The 19,581-nt window shown below is 35.2% G+C and overlaps 1 protein-coding gene across 1 annotated transcript in view; it reads left to right on the top strand.

Annotated features, from left to right (window-relative positions):
* The window catches only part of C10H1orf185 (chromosome 10 C1orf185 homolog), a 29,327-nt gene extending 10,182 nt beyond the window's left edge, over positions 1–19,145 (top strand). The window contains exons 3-5 of the mRNA XM_072722472.1: positions 3,401–3,536; positions 10,819–10,855; positions 12,630–19,145. Of these exons, the coding sequence (XP_072578573.1) occupies positions 3,401–3,536; positions 10,819–10,855; positions 12,630–13,024 (568 nt within the window). The 3' untranslated portion in view covers positions 13,025–19,145. The remainder of the gene's footprint in view (positions 1–3,400; positions 3,537–10,818; positions 10,856–12,629) is intronic.
* The last annotated feature ends 436 nt before the right edge of the window (positions 19,146–19,581 follow it).

Genomic DNA, 19,581 nt, shown 5'->3' with positions numbered 1-19,581 from the left:
ACCAAAGCAATTTTGAAAAAGAGAAAGCTGGAGGTATCACAATTCCAGACTTCAAGTTATATCACAAAGCTATAGTAATCAAAACAGTATGGTACTGGCACAGAAATAGACACATAGATTAATGCAACAGAATAGAAAACACAGAAACCCATAATTTTGTTGTCAGTTAATCTTCGACAAACCAGGAAAAAAATATCCAATGAGAAAAAAGAAAGTCTCTTCAACAAATGGTATTGCGAAAACTGGACAGCGACATGCTAAAGAATGAAACTGCACCACTTGAAGAGAGCAAAGGCAGTAATTTCTGACATTGGATCTAGCAACATTTTTCTAGGTATGTGTCTCCTGTAGCAAGCAAAATAAAAGAAAAAAATAAGCTATTGGGACTACATCAAAATAAAAAGCGTCTGCACAACAAAGGAAATAGTCCAATTAAAAAATGGGCAGAAGACATGGATATTTCCCCAAAGAAGACATCCAGATGGCCAACAGACACATGAAAGGATGCTCAACACCACTGATCATGAGGAAAATGCAAATCAAATCCACAATGAGATATCACCTCACACCTGTCATAATGGCTAAAATCAAAAGCACAAGAAACAACAAGTGTTGTTGAGATGTGGAGAGAAGGGAACCCTCTTCCACTGTTGGTAGGAATGCAAAGTAGAGCAGCCAGTGTGAAGACAGTATTGTGGTTCCTCAAGAAATTAAAAATAGGGTCACCTGGGTGGCTCAGTGGTTGAGCATCTGCCTTTGACTCAGGGCATGATTCCAGGGTCTGGAATCAAGTTTTGCATCAGGCTCCTTGCAGGTAGTTTGCTTCTCCTTCTGCCTATATCTCTGCCTCTCTCTCTCTGCATCTCTCATGAATAAATAAAATATTTAATTTAAAAAAGAAAGAAATTAAAAATAGAGCTATCCTATGATCTAGTAATCCCACTACTGGGTATTTACTCAATAATAATCCAAAAACATGAATTCAGAGGGACACATGCATCCCTATGTTCATTGCAGCATTATGTACAGTAGCCAAACTATGGAAGCAGCCAAGTTTTGATTGATATATGGATAAAGAGGATGTGGTATAATAGACAATGGAATATTATTCAGCCATAAAAAACAAAATCTTGCCGTTTGCAGTGACATAGATGGAGCTAGAGAGTATAATGTTAAGCAAGATAAGTCAGAGAAAGACAAATACCATATGATTTCACTCATATGTGGAATTGAAGTAAAAAAACAATGAGCAAAGCAAAAAGAGAGAGAGAGAAACCAAGAAGCAGACTATAGTGAACAAACTGATGATTTCGGGGGCGGGGGGGGGGGAGTGAGGGGGAAACGGGTGAAATAGGTGATGGGGATTTTTTAAAAGATTTATTTATTTATTCTTGAGAGACATGGAGAGAGAGGCAGAGACACAGGAAGAGGGAGAAGCAGACTCCCTGGAGGGAGCCCAATGCAGAACTCATGCCCTGAGCGGAAGACAGACGCTCAACCACTAAGCCATTCAGGCATCCCAGTGATGGGGATTAAGGAGTGCACTTGTCATGATAAGTACTGGGTGATGTATGGAATTGTTGAATCACTGTATTTGCACCTGAAACTAAGATAACACTGTGTGTTTACTGGAATTTAAAGTTAAAAAAAAAGAAAAAGAAAGAAAAAAATTAGGGATCCCTGGGTGGTGCAGCGGTTTGGCGCCTTCCGTTGGCCCAGGGCGCGATCCTGGAGACCCGGGAATCGAATCCCACGTCGGGCTCCCGGTGCATGGAGCCTGCTTCTCCTCCCTCTGCCTGTGTCTCTGCCTCTCTCTCTCTCTGTGACTATCATAAATTAAAAATAAAATAAAATTATTTTTAAAAAAAAGATTTAAAGAAAAAAATTAGAAAATGTTTCAAGAAGGAGAATATGAGGGATCCTGGGTGGCGCAGCGGTTTGGCGCCTGCCTTTGGCCCAGGGCGCGATCCTGGAGACCCGGGATCGAATCCCACGTCAGGCTCCCGGTGCATGGATCCTGCTTCTCCCTCTGCCTGTATCTCTGCCTCTCTCTCTCTCTCTGTGTGACTATCATTAAAAAAAAAAAAAAAAAGAAGAAGAAGATGATGTTGATAGTGCTTAAATTGAGAAAGATGAGGATAGATAATTTTTGAATTTGGCAAATGGAAGTTATTGATGATCTCTGAGTTTTGGTGGAATGATGGGCTCAAAAGTTCACATTTGAATAAAAGTATGTAAGAGAATTGAATCAAGTATAGACCTCTCTTTAAAGAAGATGGGTTGTTTTGTTTTTTGGTGAAGGCGACTTGATAAATGGAGAAGTAGCTGGAGGAGAAGGGTTGTTTTTCTCTAAAGATTGAAGATATGCTAGATACCTTCCTCTCTCTTTCACACTTCCCCCAAATTTGAACCATCACAAAGTTCTTTTTATTTTACCTCATAAGTCACTCAAATCTATCCTTTTCTTTCAGTTGCCAGTGCCCCCATCTTATTTATCATTATTCCTCATATAGATTACTGCAGTATAACTGACCCTCTACCTTCACTATTGTCCTCATTATATCTCTTCACACTTCTAATCAAGTCACCCAACCATTTCATCCCATCCTCACTATATTATAAAGGACTTCCCATTGCTTTTAGGATAAAGACAAATGATATGACTTTTAAGGCCCTACATGGTCTGCCCATTTCATCTCCCACTTCCTCTTGCTTTCACTGCTTCTGCTTCACTCTCCTAATCTGGCCCCTAGGTCTTTATACTGATATTTTTTCTGACTGGAATATTCTTTCTTCTGCATCTCCCTTCCTTCACAATACTCTACCTAATAACTTATTATTACTTCAGATGCTCAATTCAAGCATCTTTTCCTCAGAAAAGCCTTCCCTAACCTCTCTAACCAGATGTATTCTCTTTGCTACATATTCCCACAGTACACCAGGCACCTTTCCTTGACAACGTTTTCCAAAATCATAATTTTTCATTTTCTTGTCAGTGTTTTATTAATATCTGTCTTCCTTAATAGTGTTTAACCTCCATGAGAGCATCTGCCTTTGGCTCACATTGTGATCCTGGGGTCCTAGGATCAAGTCCCACATCAGGCTTCCTGAATGGAGCCTACTTCTCCCTCTGCCTGTGTCTCTGCCTCTGTGTGTGTGTGTGTGTCTCATGAATAAATAAATAAAATATTTGTTAAAAATGTGTATTCTATGAATAAAATAGGTGTAATGAATCAGTAACATATGAAAAGGGAATATATATGTTGGTTTGTGTTATAAAAATAAGAATATAGTAATATTTTTTAATTTGAACCTTTGTGTATAACTATTGGAAATAATAATTTAAGTGGTTTATAATGGAACTCATGTTTAATAATATTCTCTACCATATATTTTTCAGAGAAATATTTCAAAATTCCAAATTTAAAGCAACTGATGAGCGATGCAGGCAAAGATCATCAAAGGCAAATATTAAAGCTCATTCTCAATGTGTCTTTATTTCTCGAAATTTTCACACTGGAGGATTCCAATTACAGGTAGTGTATAATATTTTATAGAAATCTTTTCAAATAATTTATATGATACTATGTCATTAACATTGTTATCTTTAAATTTGAAGGACAGAGTATCCACTGTTATTTTTAAATTTGAGAGATAGTAACATGGAGCTAAATTTAAATTACCTAAGCTAGTTAGTTTTTATATTATAGGAAACTGAAAAGCTAATTGAAAATGTCTGCTTTTATAATTGCTTCTGTATATCTCTAGACTGAGAACCTATACTCCTCATATTGAGATTGCTATAGGAATGAAGATAAATGGTGTAAGAAAAGCAAAGCAAAATTACCAGGCCTATTTTAGGAAAGTGATTTGGAAGTAAGAGGATACTCAGATAACCAAATAATTTAACAAAACCAACTAATTGAAATTAAGTACAATTTAACAAGGATTTATTAAGACTTCATTGCATTCTAAACTCTGGGAACCCCCTATTAAGGATGATAAGATATGCTAGAATAATAAAAGTGGGAAAGCCAGACACATAGTTAACTTCCTGTTATGTGGTGTCAAAACAGTGTTACATGGACAAAGTAAAATAAGGGAGATACCAATAGAAATTTAAAACTGTGATATAACTAAACAAAACTAATATTAGTGGTTTATGGTATCATTATTATTATGATAGCATTAGTAAATAGCAACAAATTGATAGGATATCAAAGTTTCATTGTACATATTGAATATTGAACTCAAGTTGAACTCAGCGTTCACTGGCTTAACAAATATTTTTCAAGTGTCTTAAATATGACTAGTTTTGGCACAAAAGATATGAGTTCAGACCTAGATGAGCCCAAAGTTAGTAGAGAAGAAAAACATAAACTAAAAATTACAACATAATGTGGTAAGAGCCACAAAATTGAAGAAATACAGACAAGGAAGCATAAATTGAGGAAAGCTTCACAGAGAAATTTTTAGCTGGATTTTGAGAAACCAATAGAAGTTTGCCAGGAGGAAAGAGAGCGAAGGACATCCATTCTGTGTTCAAAGGCTTGCAGCTATGAAAGTAACATGTTCAGTAAAAATGTTTGGGGCCTAGAGTTCATAGAGGGAAGTGGTGGGGGATGATCCTGGAGATAAGGTTATGAGAAAACTCATTTATAGCCTGGGGTTTGGAATTTTACTCCATAGGCTTTACAGATCCACTGGAGGCATTATGGGATTATGGTCAAGAGCATAGACTGTAAAGCCAGTTAATGCAGGTTAGAATCCTGGCTCTACCACTACTAGCTGTGTAATCTTAGGCAAATCACTTAACTTCTGTGTATCTGTTTCCTCATCTGTAAATAAGGATGATTTCATCTCTAAAGAATCGTTATGGGAAGTAAATTAATTAGTATTAAAAAAACACTCAGAATTATGCTCACATAGTGAGCACATTACAAATTTACCATTATGATTACTGAAGGGTTTTAAGCAGGTAGATTTAATGATCAAATCAATTCTAAAGATTAATAGCTCTGACTTTCAAATAAAAGATTGTTTGAAATTGAGATTTCATTCAGAGAAAAATGTTTCTATGCATGCATTTAATATTAATTGAATTTACTGAGTACCCATCACATGCTAGGCATTTTGCTAGGTACTTCAGTATAATGATGTCTTCATACCTAATGATAGATACAGACAAACAGACAATTACAAAAATGTCATGAGTGCTATGATGGAAGAAGTGCACATATAGTAGTACTGTTCATTTATTTTTCATTCAACAAATACCGAATAAAGGCATATATGCCAGGTACTGTTCTAGGCAAATGGAAATTTGGTAGTGAACAGGAAAGATAAGAGTCCCTGTTCCCATGAAACTTATAGTCTAATGGGAGAGATAAATAATATACAATTAAATATAAAATATTATTCAGGACTCTTGATAGTCACTGATAGGAACCTAATTCAGAAAAAAAAGAACAAAACATAGTATGAAAATATGGTAGGAAAAGAATAAGGTAGTGCTGACTTCATCCACAATCAATTTAAGTACCAAAGGATTCTTTTTCATATCGTCCCTCTTTTTCTCATCTCAGTTTCTGCCTCTGTATCGGCCTCTTCGTCACCTCCTAGAGGTAGTCAGGAGAATAAAAATTGTAACAAAAGATATGGCTTAATATCTTTTTAATTAATTAACTAATTAATTAAATTTTAATTAATTAACTAATTAATTAAAGCTTAATTTCCAAAAAAGCATTTATTGTGAAATACAGTATACAAACAAGAGTACCCACCCACAAACAACTTAAAGACTAATAAATGTAATTATTTATACCCACCACCCAAAATAAGAAATAGAATATTACCATTACCTTTGAGGTGTCCTGAGTCTTCATTTATCTCTTAGAGTCAATATCCCCACCCGTCAACCCATTATCCTATAATTGCAGTTAATCATTTCTTTGCTTTTCTTTATGGCTTTACCACAAATACTGTAGATCCTTGAACAATGTATTATTAAGTTTTACATATTTTTAGACTACATGTCTAATATACTCTTACTTTTTTGTACTGAGATTCATGTAGGTTTTGTACTGTTTCTGAGATTCATGTAAACATATATATAATCATAGTTTATTATAGACTTTTTTTACAGTATTCTATTTTATGAACAAATCAATTTTTACATTTTGCAAATAAGCCTAAAATTAAAAGACCTCAAATAGCCAAAGCAATCTTGATAAGAACAAAACTGGAGGTATCACAATCCCAGATATCAAGATATTCTACAAAGCTGTAGTAATCAAAATAATATGGTACTGGCACAAAAACAGACACATAGATCAATGGAACAGAATAGAAAACCCAGAAATGGACACGCAACTAATATGGTCAAATAATCTTTGACAAAGCAGGAAAGAATATCCAATGGGAAAAAAAGACAGTCTTTTCATCAAATGGTGTTGGGAAAACTGGACAGCAAAAGAATGAAACCAGACCACTTTCTTATACCACACATACAAATACATTCCAAATGGATGAAAGATGTAAATGTGAGACAGAAAACCATCAAAATCCTAAAGGAGAACACAGGCAGCGACCTCTAACATCGGCTCTAGCAACTTCTTACTTAGACATGGAGGCAAGGGAAACAAAAGCAAAAATGAACTATTGGGACTTCATCAAGATTAAAAGCTTCAGTGTCATGTCTAAAACCTTTCTCTAAGGTGGTAAAGATTTATGTTTTTCTTCTAAAAGTTTTAATAGTTATATTTAAGTGTTTGATCTATTTTGAGTTAGTTTTTGTATATGGTGTGAGGTATGGGCCCAACTTCATTCATTTGCATGTACATATCTGGTACAAATGGTCCCAACACCATTTGTTGAAAAGACTATTCTTTCCCCAATGATTGTCTTGGAACACTTGTCGAAAATCAATTGACTATAAATGTGAACGTTTATTTTTGGAATATCAGTTCTATTTCATTGATCTATATATCTGTCCTTATATCAGTACTACATCTTCTTAATCATTGCAGCTTTGAAGTAAGTTTTAATTTCAGGAAATTCTCCAACTTTGTCCTTTCTCAATATTATTTTGCTGTAAGTTTTATATTTTATATTTCTTTGATTGACTTTTAGTTAATTTTTAAAATAAAGTGTGAGGTTTAACTCAAATTTCATTTTTTTGGCTACTGATGTCTAATTGTTCCAGCACTATTTATTGGAAAGGCTATCCTTTTTACACTGAATTGATTTTGCAGCTTTTGTCAAAAATCTGTAAGGCAAATATGTGTGGGTCTATTTCTGGATTCTCTGTCTGTACTGTTGACCTCTGTCTATTTCTACCAGTACCATACTCAAGCTACATGGTAACTCATAAAATTGAGCAGGATGATTCCTCTAATTTCATTCTTCTTTTTCAATATTTGGGTTTTCTTTTTTTCTTTCTTTCTTTCTTTCTTTCTTTCTTTCTTTCTTTCTTTCTTTTTTTTTCTTTTCTTGTTTTTTTTTTGCCTATTCATATACATTTTAAGATAAATGAATCTCTAGCTACAAAAAATCTTGTTGAGATTGTGATGGAAATTATATTTAGTTTATAGATCAGTTTGGAGCAAATTGCAATCTTTATTATAATTGATATTTATGTTGACCTGTGTTCTGTGACCTTTATAAATAAATTTACTTATTACTTTTAGCAGCTTTTTTTTTTGTGTGGACTCCATAGGGTTTTCTTCAACACAATCATATCATCTATGAAAAACATCAATTTTACTTATTGTCCAAACTTTATGCTTTTATTTTATTTTCTCATCTTGTTATGCTGGATAAGACCTCCAATATAATGATGAATTAGAAGTGTTGAGAACAGTTAGCCTTTTTGAATCACTGATGTCAAGAGAGAAAACATTCAACTCTTCATCAGTGAGTAGAAGGTTAGCTATGGAATTTTTGTAGATGCATATTATCAGGTCAAGGAAATTCCCTTCTATTCTTAGTCTAATGAGAGATTTTTTGGTTTTGTTTTTTAAGTCATGAAGTTTGCTGAATTTGCCAAATGGTTTTTCCACATCTTTTGACATTGTTTACATGGATTTTTTTCTTTTGTTAATGTGAATTACATTGTATTTCAAATGTTAAACCAAGCTTGTATTCCTGGAATAAACCCCATTGGATTTGATTTACTGATATATTTTAAATCACTTTTACATCTATGATCATGAGGGGCATTATTCTACAATTTTCTTATCTTGTAATAGCTTTGTTAGATTTTTTAAAAGATTTTATTTATTTGTTTGAGAGAGAGAGAGAGAGAAAGAAAGAAAACATGATCAGGGGGAGTGGCAGAGGGAGAAGCAGACTCCCCGCTGAGCCGGGAGACTGATGCTGGGCTCAATCCCAGGACCCTGGGATCATGACTTGAGTTGAAGGCAGATGCTTAACCGACTGAGCCCCTCTTTGTTAGATTTTAAAATCACAGTTATTCTGGTCACAAAACAACTGTGAAATGTCTTCTGTTTTTAATAGTATCCACTTATTATCCTTCTGATGTCTGTAGAATCTTTAATAATGGTACTCATTTTATTCCTCATTATATCTCTCTTTTCCTAAATCAGTCTTGCTAGGAATATGCAATTTTATTATTCTTAGAGTTTTCCTCTTTTATAATATAAACATTTAATGTTTAAATTTTCCTCTAAGTACTGCTTTTGCTGCATCCCACCAATTTTTGTGTTTTGTTTTCATCATTATTCAGTTCAAAATATTTTAAAATTTCCTTTTGTTGTTTTTCTGATATTGACATTTTTGAAGAATACAGTCAGTTATTTTATAAATCATAGACTCATTTTGACTTTCCTTGTGATCAGATTCATTTTATCACTTCTGAAGACATACAATGTTCATCTACTTCCTCTAATGATTTTAGTTGATCACACAATCAGGATGATATCTGTTCTTCACCCATTGTATTATTCCTATTTTTACCCTAACAATGAAATAATCTGTGTGATGACACTTTGTAACCATGTAAATATCTTTTCTTCATCAAACTCTACTTACCAGCTTAATAGCTGATAAATAAATAAAACCATTCTAGTAGTTCCATCTATATTTGTCATTTGGCTTTCTACTATAAGAAAAAAGCTCTCTTTATTTTATTTATTAATTTGTGTAGACTTATGGGTTTCTGTTATTCAGCAGATGATAATCCATTGTTATACTTATTTTGATGTTCAAATTTTTCCAAATTTAACCAATGGGAACTCCTTTCAAGGTTGTTTCTCTTTTTTTATATGTCCCTGTCATTTTTTGAGCTCTTACTTCTGAAACTATAGCATTATTTTTAATAGTTGGAAGAATATTGATTGTATTAGTATCTATGTATCAATACATTTAAGTATTTCTTTGCATTTAGAATTTTAAAATGCAGATTTTAAAAATGCTTAGCAATGTTGTAAAAGACTTTCTGGCAACTGAATATTTACACAAATCCAAAATTATTAACTTGGAATAATACATTTCTAGAAGTAGATTTGTTATATTTTCCCTCAAGAAAAACTCTTCCTAATAATGGGCAGCAATATGTAAGAATGTTCATTTTGCTATTCCCTTAAGTTTGGGTGGAATTTCAATCATCTAGGGCCTTATTCTGTGGTCCCCAGACCAGTGAGATTGTCATTTCCTGGTCACATCTATTAGAGATGCACAATCTCAGACCCCACTTGAGACATGCATTTGAACAAACTTCCCAGGTAAGACATAGGCACATTAAAGTCTGAGGGGCAGCATTCTAATATAATTAATATAGGAGTCACAAATTGAATTGATCCAGGTAAGGTAAGTCAGGAGCCTATACTGGCATTTATATTTATAAAAGATTAAAGTGACAAATAAGAAAGTTGATTCTGAAAAAAAGTGTTTATATGTTATTCTATATACATATGTGTGTGTGTGTGTATACACACATGTGACATATATACACACACATGCCCTCACACACACACCCTATATATATGTATATCCAAAACAAACCATTTTGGGGAACAAGACAAATCAGATCAGCATGGAGTATTAACACTGTTCCCCCAAAACACAAGAAGATAATGTCATTATCTCTCCCACACACACACTGCATCCCAAACACCCTATGCAGTAGCCCACTGTTTATCTAGTGGTCTAAGGAAAGACTGAATCAGAACTGCTTGTATGTTACAATGCATACCCCCAAGCCCCTGCCAGAGAATCTGTTAAATAGTAGAGTCTGATATTATGTCCAAGTATCAGCATTTTAATAAGCACACCAGGTGATTCTGATGCCCTGGAGTTTGAGAACTACTACACCATGACAGTTCCTAGAACACATCTGGAATGTATTGTTTGAGCAACTGTTTTATTTGCTTCAAAAGTATAGTTGCATTTTAGTAAAAGTCTTCAGCCTGAATTCACTTTTTTGTTGTTGGTGGTTAATGGAATGAGTAAGTCTAGGAATTCTAATTACTTTTTTAGCCCTTTCTAGTTCTAACAAATGACTCTGAGTTAGTTGGGAGGGAGAGAAATAATCCTGATGAACTCTATTTCACCCTTCCATTCCCTACCTGAGACTGCCTTCTTGAACCAATTCACATTCTTTCCAGATGATACCTAAACACTTTTTTTTTCTGTAAATATATTTTGGTGAAATAAACTCATATCATGGAAAAAAAAAACATTCCATCAAAAATTTATTATGATGTTAAAATAAATTATTCTTATATAAATATATGTTAAATATATTAAAGAAATTACCTAGAAACCAGTTTTTAAATACAAATAACTTTTTTTATGTAGGAGGAGCAAAGAAAAAAGGAAACAGCACGTATAAAAGGTAATTTTTCTCAACAATTTATTAGAAGAAATCATAATCAACTTAGAGCAATTTGTATCTTAAAGAACGAAGAGGCCTACCTAAATGTTATCTAAATATTCTTTTAATATCATGGAAATTGAAGGGAAGCATTAATGTGTTAGTATGTGGGTGGGCATATATTTCTTAAAAAACAAAAACTTGGGGCACCTGGGTAGCTCAGTGGTTGAACATCTGCCTTTGGTGCAGATTGTGACCCTGGGATTGAGTCCCGCATTGGGCTCCCCATTGGGGGGAGCCTGCCTCTCCCTCTGCCTATGTCTCTGCTTCACTCTCTGTATTTCTCATGAATAAATAAATAAAATCTTTTTTTTTTTTTTAATTTTTTTTTATTTATTTATTTATAATAGTCACACACACAGAGAGAGAGAGAGAAAGAGGCAGAGACACAGGCAGAGGGAGAAGCAGGCTCCATGCACCGGGAGCCCGACGTGGGATTCGATCCCGGGTCTCCAGGATCGCGCCCTGGGCCAAAGGCAGGCGCCAAACCGCTGCGCCACCCAGGGATCCCTAAATAAATAAAATCTTAAAAACAAAACAATAACAAAAACTTGCAATGTCACATCTTAAATTAAAATGTGAAACAAATTTTTGTTCCTTATTTGTACACAAAGGTATCATAGTCAGGGGCACCTAGGTGGTTCAGTTGGTTAAGTGTTCAATTCTTAATTTCAGCTCAGGTCATATCTCAGGGTTGTGAGACTGAGCCTGGCATAGGGCTCCACACTGGGCATGTAGCCTCTTTAAGATTCTCTCTCTCTTTCCTTCCACCTCTCCTCTCCTTCTCCTCCTTCTCTCTCTCTCCTCCTCTTAAAAAGAAAAAAAAAAAGTATCATTGTCAATGCCATATAATAATCCTGGAGGGTCAAAAGACATAAGTATTTTATAATCCTCCAGATGTTGCATATTATGTCTTAGTACCTCAAAACATTACCCTCCTACATAATATTTCTGTTATACATTAATATCAAAGGCCAATATATATAACATATTATAAAAGATACTTAGGATACTATATAGTGTGATATTTTCTAAAACTTAACATTTTTAAATACCAACTGTGCAGCATAAATAATGTAATAGGAGAAGCATGAGTCTTAGAGTACTAGAAGTCTAGATGAAGTCTATTGTGTATCTGATTTGTGATGAGTCATCAGTCTCTAAATCTCGATCTTCTCCTTTGTGAATAATAACTACCTTGAAAAGTTATTGAGAGGGTAAATGAGATATGGCAATATATCAAACTGCTTTACATATTTTAAGGCACTCTAACAATGTTAGTTGTTACTTTAAGTGGTGTAAAGCCAACCCATAGGTCCTTCCTTCTATTGACCAAACAATCTGTAATCTGCCTTCTTACAGAGGCATGTGTTTTTAAATTTATTTTTAAAAATAAGGCAATACTTATCTATAAATATTTAAGAAACTATGTTTTCTGATATTAAGGGACATTCCAGAACTGAGCTTTCTAGCCTGCTTAGAATCTTCTCCTATTAAAACAGGTTGATTTTAGAGTAGCCTTTTCTACTCTTGATTATTATGAAATTATTAATCCCCAATTGCACATTTAACATTGTAAAGATGATGATAGCAACTCAGAATTTTCACTATTGCATCCTCCTAACCATTTTAACCCTAAAACGAGTCTGAATTTTAAAAAGAAACATTGTCCTTATAAGTAAGATTTGGCTCATGAATATGTAATATTAATAGCAAATCTATTTTTCTTTTACAGCAATTAAAGATCACACTAAAGATGAATTCTGCTTTGCAACAAGAAAGGTCATTTGTGACCCCTCAGAGACTAGCTCGGCAACACATCCCAGCAGTGTTACCTTAAGTTTATCAACACTACCATCTGATTCTTATTACAGCCAAAGTATAGAAGCAGCTGATGACTGGTTTTCTGATGATACTCTAGCAAAAAAGAGCTCTACAATGCCTTTTCTCAGGGAACCTCTAATGGAAAAAGTATTTTCATACCTGTCAACAATTTCATTAGAAGACTGTACTGAAAATGAACTGAATATGACACTTTATGATGATCAGAAAGATGACAGCATTAAGGAAATATTTTCACGAAGACATACAGAGGTTGAAATACAAAACCTTCAACACAATATTGAATGACTTTTTTCTTTTTAAACTTTGTTACACTGAAATCATGGAAAGTTAAAACTAAATTACCAGCTTCTGAGTTTCTTAACATGCTCATACTATTACTTTTCTTGTTCTTTACCTTTGAGTGGTCCTACTTCCCTCACCAATTCAATTCTTATTTCTAGAAACAAAATTGTAGGAAGAATAGAGTGACATCATGAACATTAAGCTTAATTCCTTGTATCTCATCAAAGGACATAATATATAACATGAATCTACTTCAACATACAAGAGAAATACTTTAAGAAATCTTCAGCACAAATAGATTTTGGAATAAAACATTCATAGCATTTCCTTATACTTTTGACATTTTCAATTTTATTTCAATCTGGGTGGGCCGAGCAGAACACTTCCATCAGCATTTCTGATTTTTAAGTACATAAATCTCCTACCATTCAAACTTATTTTGTCATGATTTTGGTGGACAATATAATTTTGCTCTTTAAGGGGAGCCTGGAACACTGAAAAATCCAGAAAATAATTTTCTTTGCCCTTTCCTATATGTGCTTCTTAGAATGGTTTCCCAATCCTTATTCCACTATGATGGACATGTGGGCAGCTATGTTCTTAAGCAGTTGATTCAAGCTAGATGAATCAGAGTTCCTCCCTAATCTGAGAGATCCCCCCCTTCTTTTTTTACATATTTTTATCATTTTATTAGGAATAATTCCAAATGAGTTATGAAGGAAATTTACTGAGTTTGATGAGTTTTTCTAAAAACTCTTAATGAAGATAATCTGAGAGCCCCTTGGTTGGATGTCTATGTTTGGCCCTGAAGGATTTCTGATACATACCATGAAATTAGACTTTTTCCCCCCTTTCTCCTAAATACTCCCCATGTAATTAGTCTCTTTTGGGGGAAAATGATTAATTATAATAACTTTTGTGCTTAAGTCACTCATACCAACACCTGGACATATGTTCCCAATAGATAAATCATACCTATTACAATAAATGAAAAGAAACTTGTCTCGATTAAGAAAGAAGTATTGCCCAGGCCTATCATTTCTGTTCCATGGGAAATATTAAAAAGGATTAGAACACCTCTCTCTTCTGAAGCACCTCATCATTTCTGCTAGTTATCAGTTGTGAGAACACCTCTCATCCACCTCCTATGTCTAAATAAGCTATTTCAGCTCAGGGTCTGTAAGGAACAGAATATATGTAAATTGTTCTCTGTCTCTTGGTGTCCTACCATCTTATGTCTTACTACCTATCCTAGAAAAGTCATCTCTAATTTTGGTAAAATGCTAAAACATTCCTGGGAATTTGGGGTTGGAGATAAGAGATGCTGGCCTTGATCTGACTAGTCTTTGGGATAGAGGAAACAAACTGGGGAGCTATGGGGTGCCATGTCCCACCTTGCAGTTTGTGAAGGAAAAATAATAAATCTGCAGTAAGAGAGCAGTAAATCACTTGGAAAGTAAAAAACGGAGATGAGAGAATGTGATTCTTGGCTTTCTAATAGTCCTCCATTTCCTTCTTCCAGTCCTTTATGAAGACTGCCCTTGGCTTGGTATGGCACCCTTGTATCCTAATAATAAATTCCCCCGTTTGCTTAAGCTAGCAAGATTTGACATTTTTTAGTGTCCTGTTTTTAACTCTTATTCTGGGCTTTGGTAAGGTACCCTTGTAATTTTGTAATAAATTATCCTTTTTTGCATAAAGTAGAAAGAGGTTTGTTTCTGTTATTATAACCAAAGCATCCTAACCCAGTTCTTGTCATTACAAATGAGAAAGAGATCTATGCATATAAAGTAATAGTTATGATAGAATAGATGGAATTAATTTCTCAAACTTAATAAAACATTTACTTGTTTATTAAAATGTTATTCTATATCATAGGTATATACATTGTTCTCTTTGAAAAGACTAAAGAGGGATCCCTGGGTGGATCAGTGGTTGAGCATCTGCCTTCAGCTCAGGTCGTGATCCTGGGGTCCTGGGATTGAATACCACATCAAGCTCCCCATGGGGAGCCTGCTTCTCCCTCTGCCTGTGTCTCTGCCTCTCTCTCTCTCTGTGTCTCATGAATAAATAAATAAGATTTTTAAAAAATTATTTAAAAAAGAAATTACACCAGTCTAAAACAATCTTATTTTCCAGAACGGTGAAAGATATGAGATTTTACCGTTCATGCCCTCTGACAAGTTAGCCTTCAATAGTTTCATGGCTCTTGAGTCAGTGACAAATGACAGTTTATAGCAGTAGCAAGGAGGCTTTTGAAAGAGACCGACACCCATGGAATAGATCATCTTGTCCACTTAATAACGTTTCTTCTGATATTGCTCTTTGGGGAGTATTTGCATGAGACTCATTTATATTCATATTCTGTGTCCATTCAGAGAAACTTACTTACATATATCTTTCCTAGACTTCTTGTCACTGATTTTCCAATTGTATTCCTTACAAGTCCCCAACCATTCAGCCAAACCATTACCCACTGCCAGTGAATCAGCAAAAATCTACACCTCTAAACATTTTCCTTCCAGGCTACACAACTAGTTGACTGCTCAAAGTTATGCCTACTGAGACTTTCACCACTGCCTATCAAGGCCATGCATGAGCAGGGCTCTAGACTCCAGCTGTGAACTTTGAGATGATGCTGGAATACCATATAGAACTATCTGAAAAGCAGGATCAAGTTTATTCTTTCTCAGTTAACCAGTGATAAATAACTATACTTGATGTCATAGATATGTGTTGAGAGAGAGAAGACCATGTGGCAGTAGTAGGAGCCACAGGTATCTTAACTATTTTCTCATATAGTTTCTTTGTGCCTTAAGAATCTGCTCAAATTCAATTTTATACATCTTAAGGCCATTTGTTTTTTTGTTGTTGTTGTTGTTGTTGTTTTTTCCTAAGGCCATTTGTAATTGAGTGTAGATCTGCATGCCTAACTTTGTCGCTTAGCAAATCAGACAACACCAGTTCATGGTGAACAGTTGAACTCAAAACTAAGTTGGTGGCCACGGTCGCATGTTAAGTCCCTACTAGTCTAATAGTAAGCCAGAGGATGTTTCCAAAAGAATAATTATTGGCAGGTGGTAACAGTTTTGTTTAGAATCCTATAGACTCTCCTTAACCTAGAGTTGCCTACTCGCGTCTCCAGAGAGTATATCTATTTGCTACAAACACTTCACATAGCACGGATCTCCTGGGCCAGATGGCCCAAGTGGCAGGACAACTAACTTAGCAACCTAGATCTGTTGCAGAGCTTTCTACCAGGACTTACTCAGAACTGGAACTTCTTTCAGGTTACTCATAAGTGGGTCCAAGTAGCACATCCAAATGAAGTATATGTTACCTTCCTTATCCTAAGGAGCCCAATACGCATTGTGCCTCTTTTTTAGTGGTTTAAAGTATCAGATGCAACAACTAGTCCTTCACCTTGGGATATCCAGACATGCTCCAGACCACTGGATGCTTAGTAATTTTATTGAGGCAACAGGCCCATGAGTTTCGTGGAATTTATTTCCACCCTCTGGCATGCATATATCTTACCAAATTATCTAGCGTAGTTACTAATGCTTGCTCACCATGTCCAGTCAGCATGATATCACAGATGTCCTGTGGTGTCCATTTGTGTGGGATGAAGATTAAAGCCCATTTATACTAGATATTATGACAGAGAGTTAGATAATGTAGCCCTGCAGTAGAACAGTGAAGGTAGTGCTGACCCTTAGAGATGAAATAAAACTACATCTTGTGGTCCATGCTAACAGGAATAAAGAAAAAAAGTATTTGCCAGAGGAATAGGTGGATAGCAGATACACTAAAAAGTATTGATTTGCTCCACCAATGAAACAACATCAGAAACAGTAGCTATAATTAGGACTACCTGATTAAGTAGTTTAAAACAATCCATTTCATTTTCTAAGATTTATCTGTCTTCTGCACAAGACAAATAGACAACTTGAGAAGAGATATAACAAGAATCACGACTCCTAAATCCTTCAAGTGGCATTAACCTCTAATCTCTCTATGTGTATTGCTTTTGGTTTATTATTTTGGGAAGGAGAAGCAGTTCTAGTGGGTCCCACTTGATTTTTGCTACCATAATCACCTTCATCCCATGGATTAGGGAACCAATGTGGAGATTTTGCCACTTGCTAAGTATGCCTATTCCAAGTATGCTTTCTAGGACTGGAGGTGATAAGCATGGGTTGGGTTTGGAATCCACTGGGCTCACTAAGATGGACCAAACTAAAACTACATTGATGACCTCACCTCCATAGGCTCCTGTTTTGACCAGTGGATCACTGTGACATTTTAAGTCTCCAGGAATTAGTGTCAGTTTACAACCAGTATCTGGTAATCTACTTTTTATCTGGTTATTTCCCTTAGCCCAATGCACTCTCACACTGGCAAATGGATACAAATATTTGGAGAAAAGCCTGAAAGGAAGATTTACAGTGTAATAAAATTTGCAATGTAATTTTCAGCAGAGCAGCTGGGTCCTTCCTCAAAGGCCATCTTTTATCTAAAAGATTCACTAGCTCAAATCTGGGAAGTAGTTAAGAAACCATATACTTCATATAGCGATGATTCAAGTTAATAAAACTATCAGACTTAGAGCTTTTCCTCTTATTTAAATCAAGTAAGCTTTTATAGGTTAAATCTGTTTCCACTGTGATAGAGAATAACTGAAGTGCCTGCTTAGCTCTTTCAGCTCTCCAGCTGTTGTTTTGCCCCCAGATACCTTGGATTTCCACATATACATGAAACCGTTTAAGAGTGAACCATGACAGAGGAACTGAAGAGTAATTTTTCCAAAGAAGACATACAAATAGCTAACAGGTACATAAAAAGGTGCTCAAAATCACTAATCATCAAGGAAGTGCAAATCAAAGCCACAAGATGTCACAGATGTCACCTCACACCTGTTAGAATGGCTAAAATAAAAAACACAAGAAATAACAAGTGTTGGCAAGGACATGGACAAAAGGGAATCCTTGGTGGGAATGTAAATTATTACAGCCATCCTGGAAAATAGTGTGGATGTTCCTCAAAAGATTAAAAGAACTGGGATGCCTGGGTGGGTCAGCAGTTATGCATCTGCCTTTGGCTCAAGGCATGATCCTGGAGTATGGGATTGAGTCCCACATCGGGCTCCCTGCATGGAGCCTGCTTCTCTGCCTCTCTCTCTCTCTGTGTCTCTCATGAATAAATAAATAAAATCTTTTTTAAAAAGGTTAAAAGAGCTACCATATTTTCTAGCAGTTCTACTTCTGGACATATTCTGAGAGAAACAAAATCAATATCTTGAAGAGATTTCTGTACCCCTATGTTCCTTGCAGCATTTTTTACAATAGCCAAAATTTGAAAACAACCTATTCATCAATGAATGAATGAATGGATAAACACACACACACACACACTGGAATGTTGAAGGCATTACGCTAAGTGAGATAAGCCAAAGACAAATACTATGTGGTATCACTTATAGTGAAATCTTTTTTAAAAAATTGCATTTATAGAAACAGTAGAATGACCATTGCCAGGAGCTAGAAATTGGGGGAAATGGGGAGATATTAGTCAATGGGTACATATTTTCAAGCATAAGATGAGTAAGTCCTGAGGATCTGATGTACAAGGTAGTGACTAGAGTTAACAATACTGTATTGTATACTTGGAATTTGCTAAGAGAGTAGATCTTAAGCTATTGTCACACACTCAAAAAAAGTAACTATGTAAGGTGATGGAAGTGTTAATTGACTTAATTGTAAAGTTTTACAATGTGTGCATATATCATCATGTTGTATACATTAAACATATAGTTTTATTTTTTAGTTTTACTGCCACAAAGTTGGAAATAAACTAGACAAAACAGAAGCATCTCTCAAAGCTATTGCATTAAGTTTTATGGCTTCAAGAAACAGTCAAATGTTCTTAAAGATCATGATGGGGGTGCCTGGGTGGCTCAGTGGTTGAGCGTCTGCCTTTGACTCAGGTCATGATCCTCGGGTTCTGGGATCGAGTCCCACGTCAGGCTCCATGCAGGGAGCCTGCTTCTCCCTCTGCCATGGTCTTTGCCTCTCTCTCTGTGTGTCTCTCATGAATGAATAAATAAAATCTTAAAAAAAAAAAAGATCATGATAATATCTTCATCAGCGGCCTAGAGATTTTTAAAAAAAAAACCAAAACTGGAAAGCAATAAAACTTGTGTTCTTTGGGGGAAAATATCTGCTTTGCATGTGCTTGTATGTTAAAATCCACAGAAGTACCATGAAAAATATAAAAAGTCATATGTGAACTCCCAGGATAAACAAATATTGATATTTTCTAAAAAAAATTTTTTTAAAGATGTGTTAGGTTGCATACGGATCAGCCTTTAGTATATGTAGGCTTAATATAGTATTAGGTTCTCTTCTGAGAACTCTCCTTGTGTATTATGATGTCTTCTAACTCTGGCTTTGCACACAAAATATTCCCAGCTCTGGGTGAGCTCTGGGAATTATATGGCCTACTGCTTTCTAACATTCTTTCCCAGCCTCAGGTGGTTTCCTCATTTGCATGCACAGATC

The sequence above is a fragment of the Vulpes vulpes genome, chromosome 10 (assembly GCF_048418805.1).
Source record: "Vulpes vulpes isolate BD-2025 chromosome 10, VulVul3, whole genome shotgun sequence".
Lineage (NCBI taxonomy): Eukaryota > Metazoa > Chordata > Mammalia > Carnivora > Canidae > Vulpes > Vulpes vulpes.
This window is presented reverse-complemented; position numbering and strand designations above follow the sequence as displayed.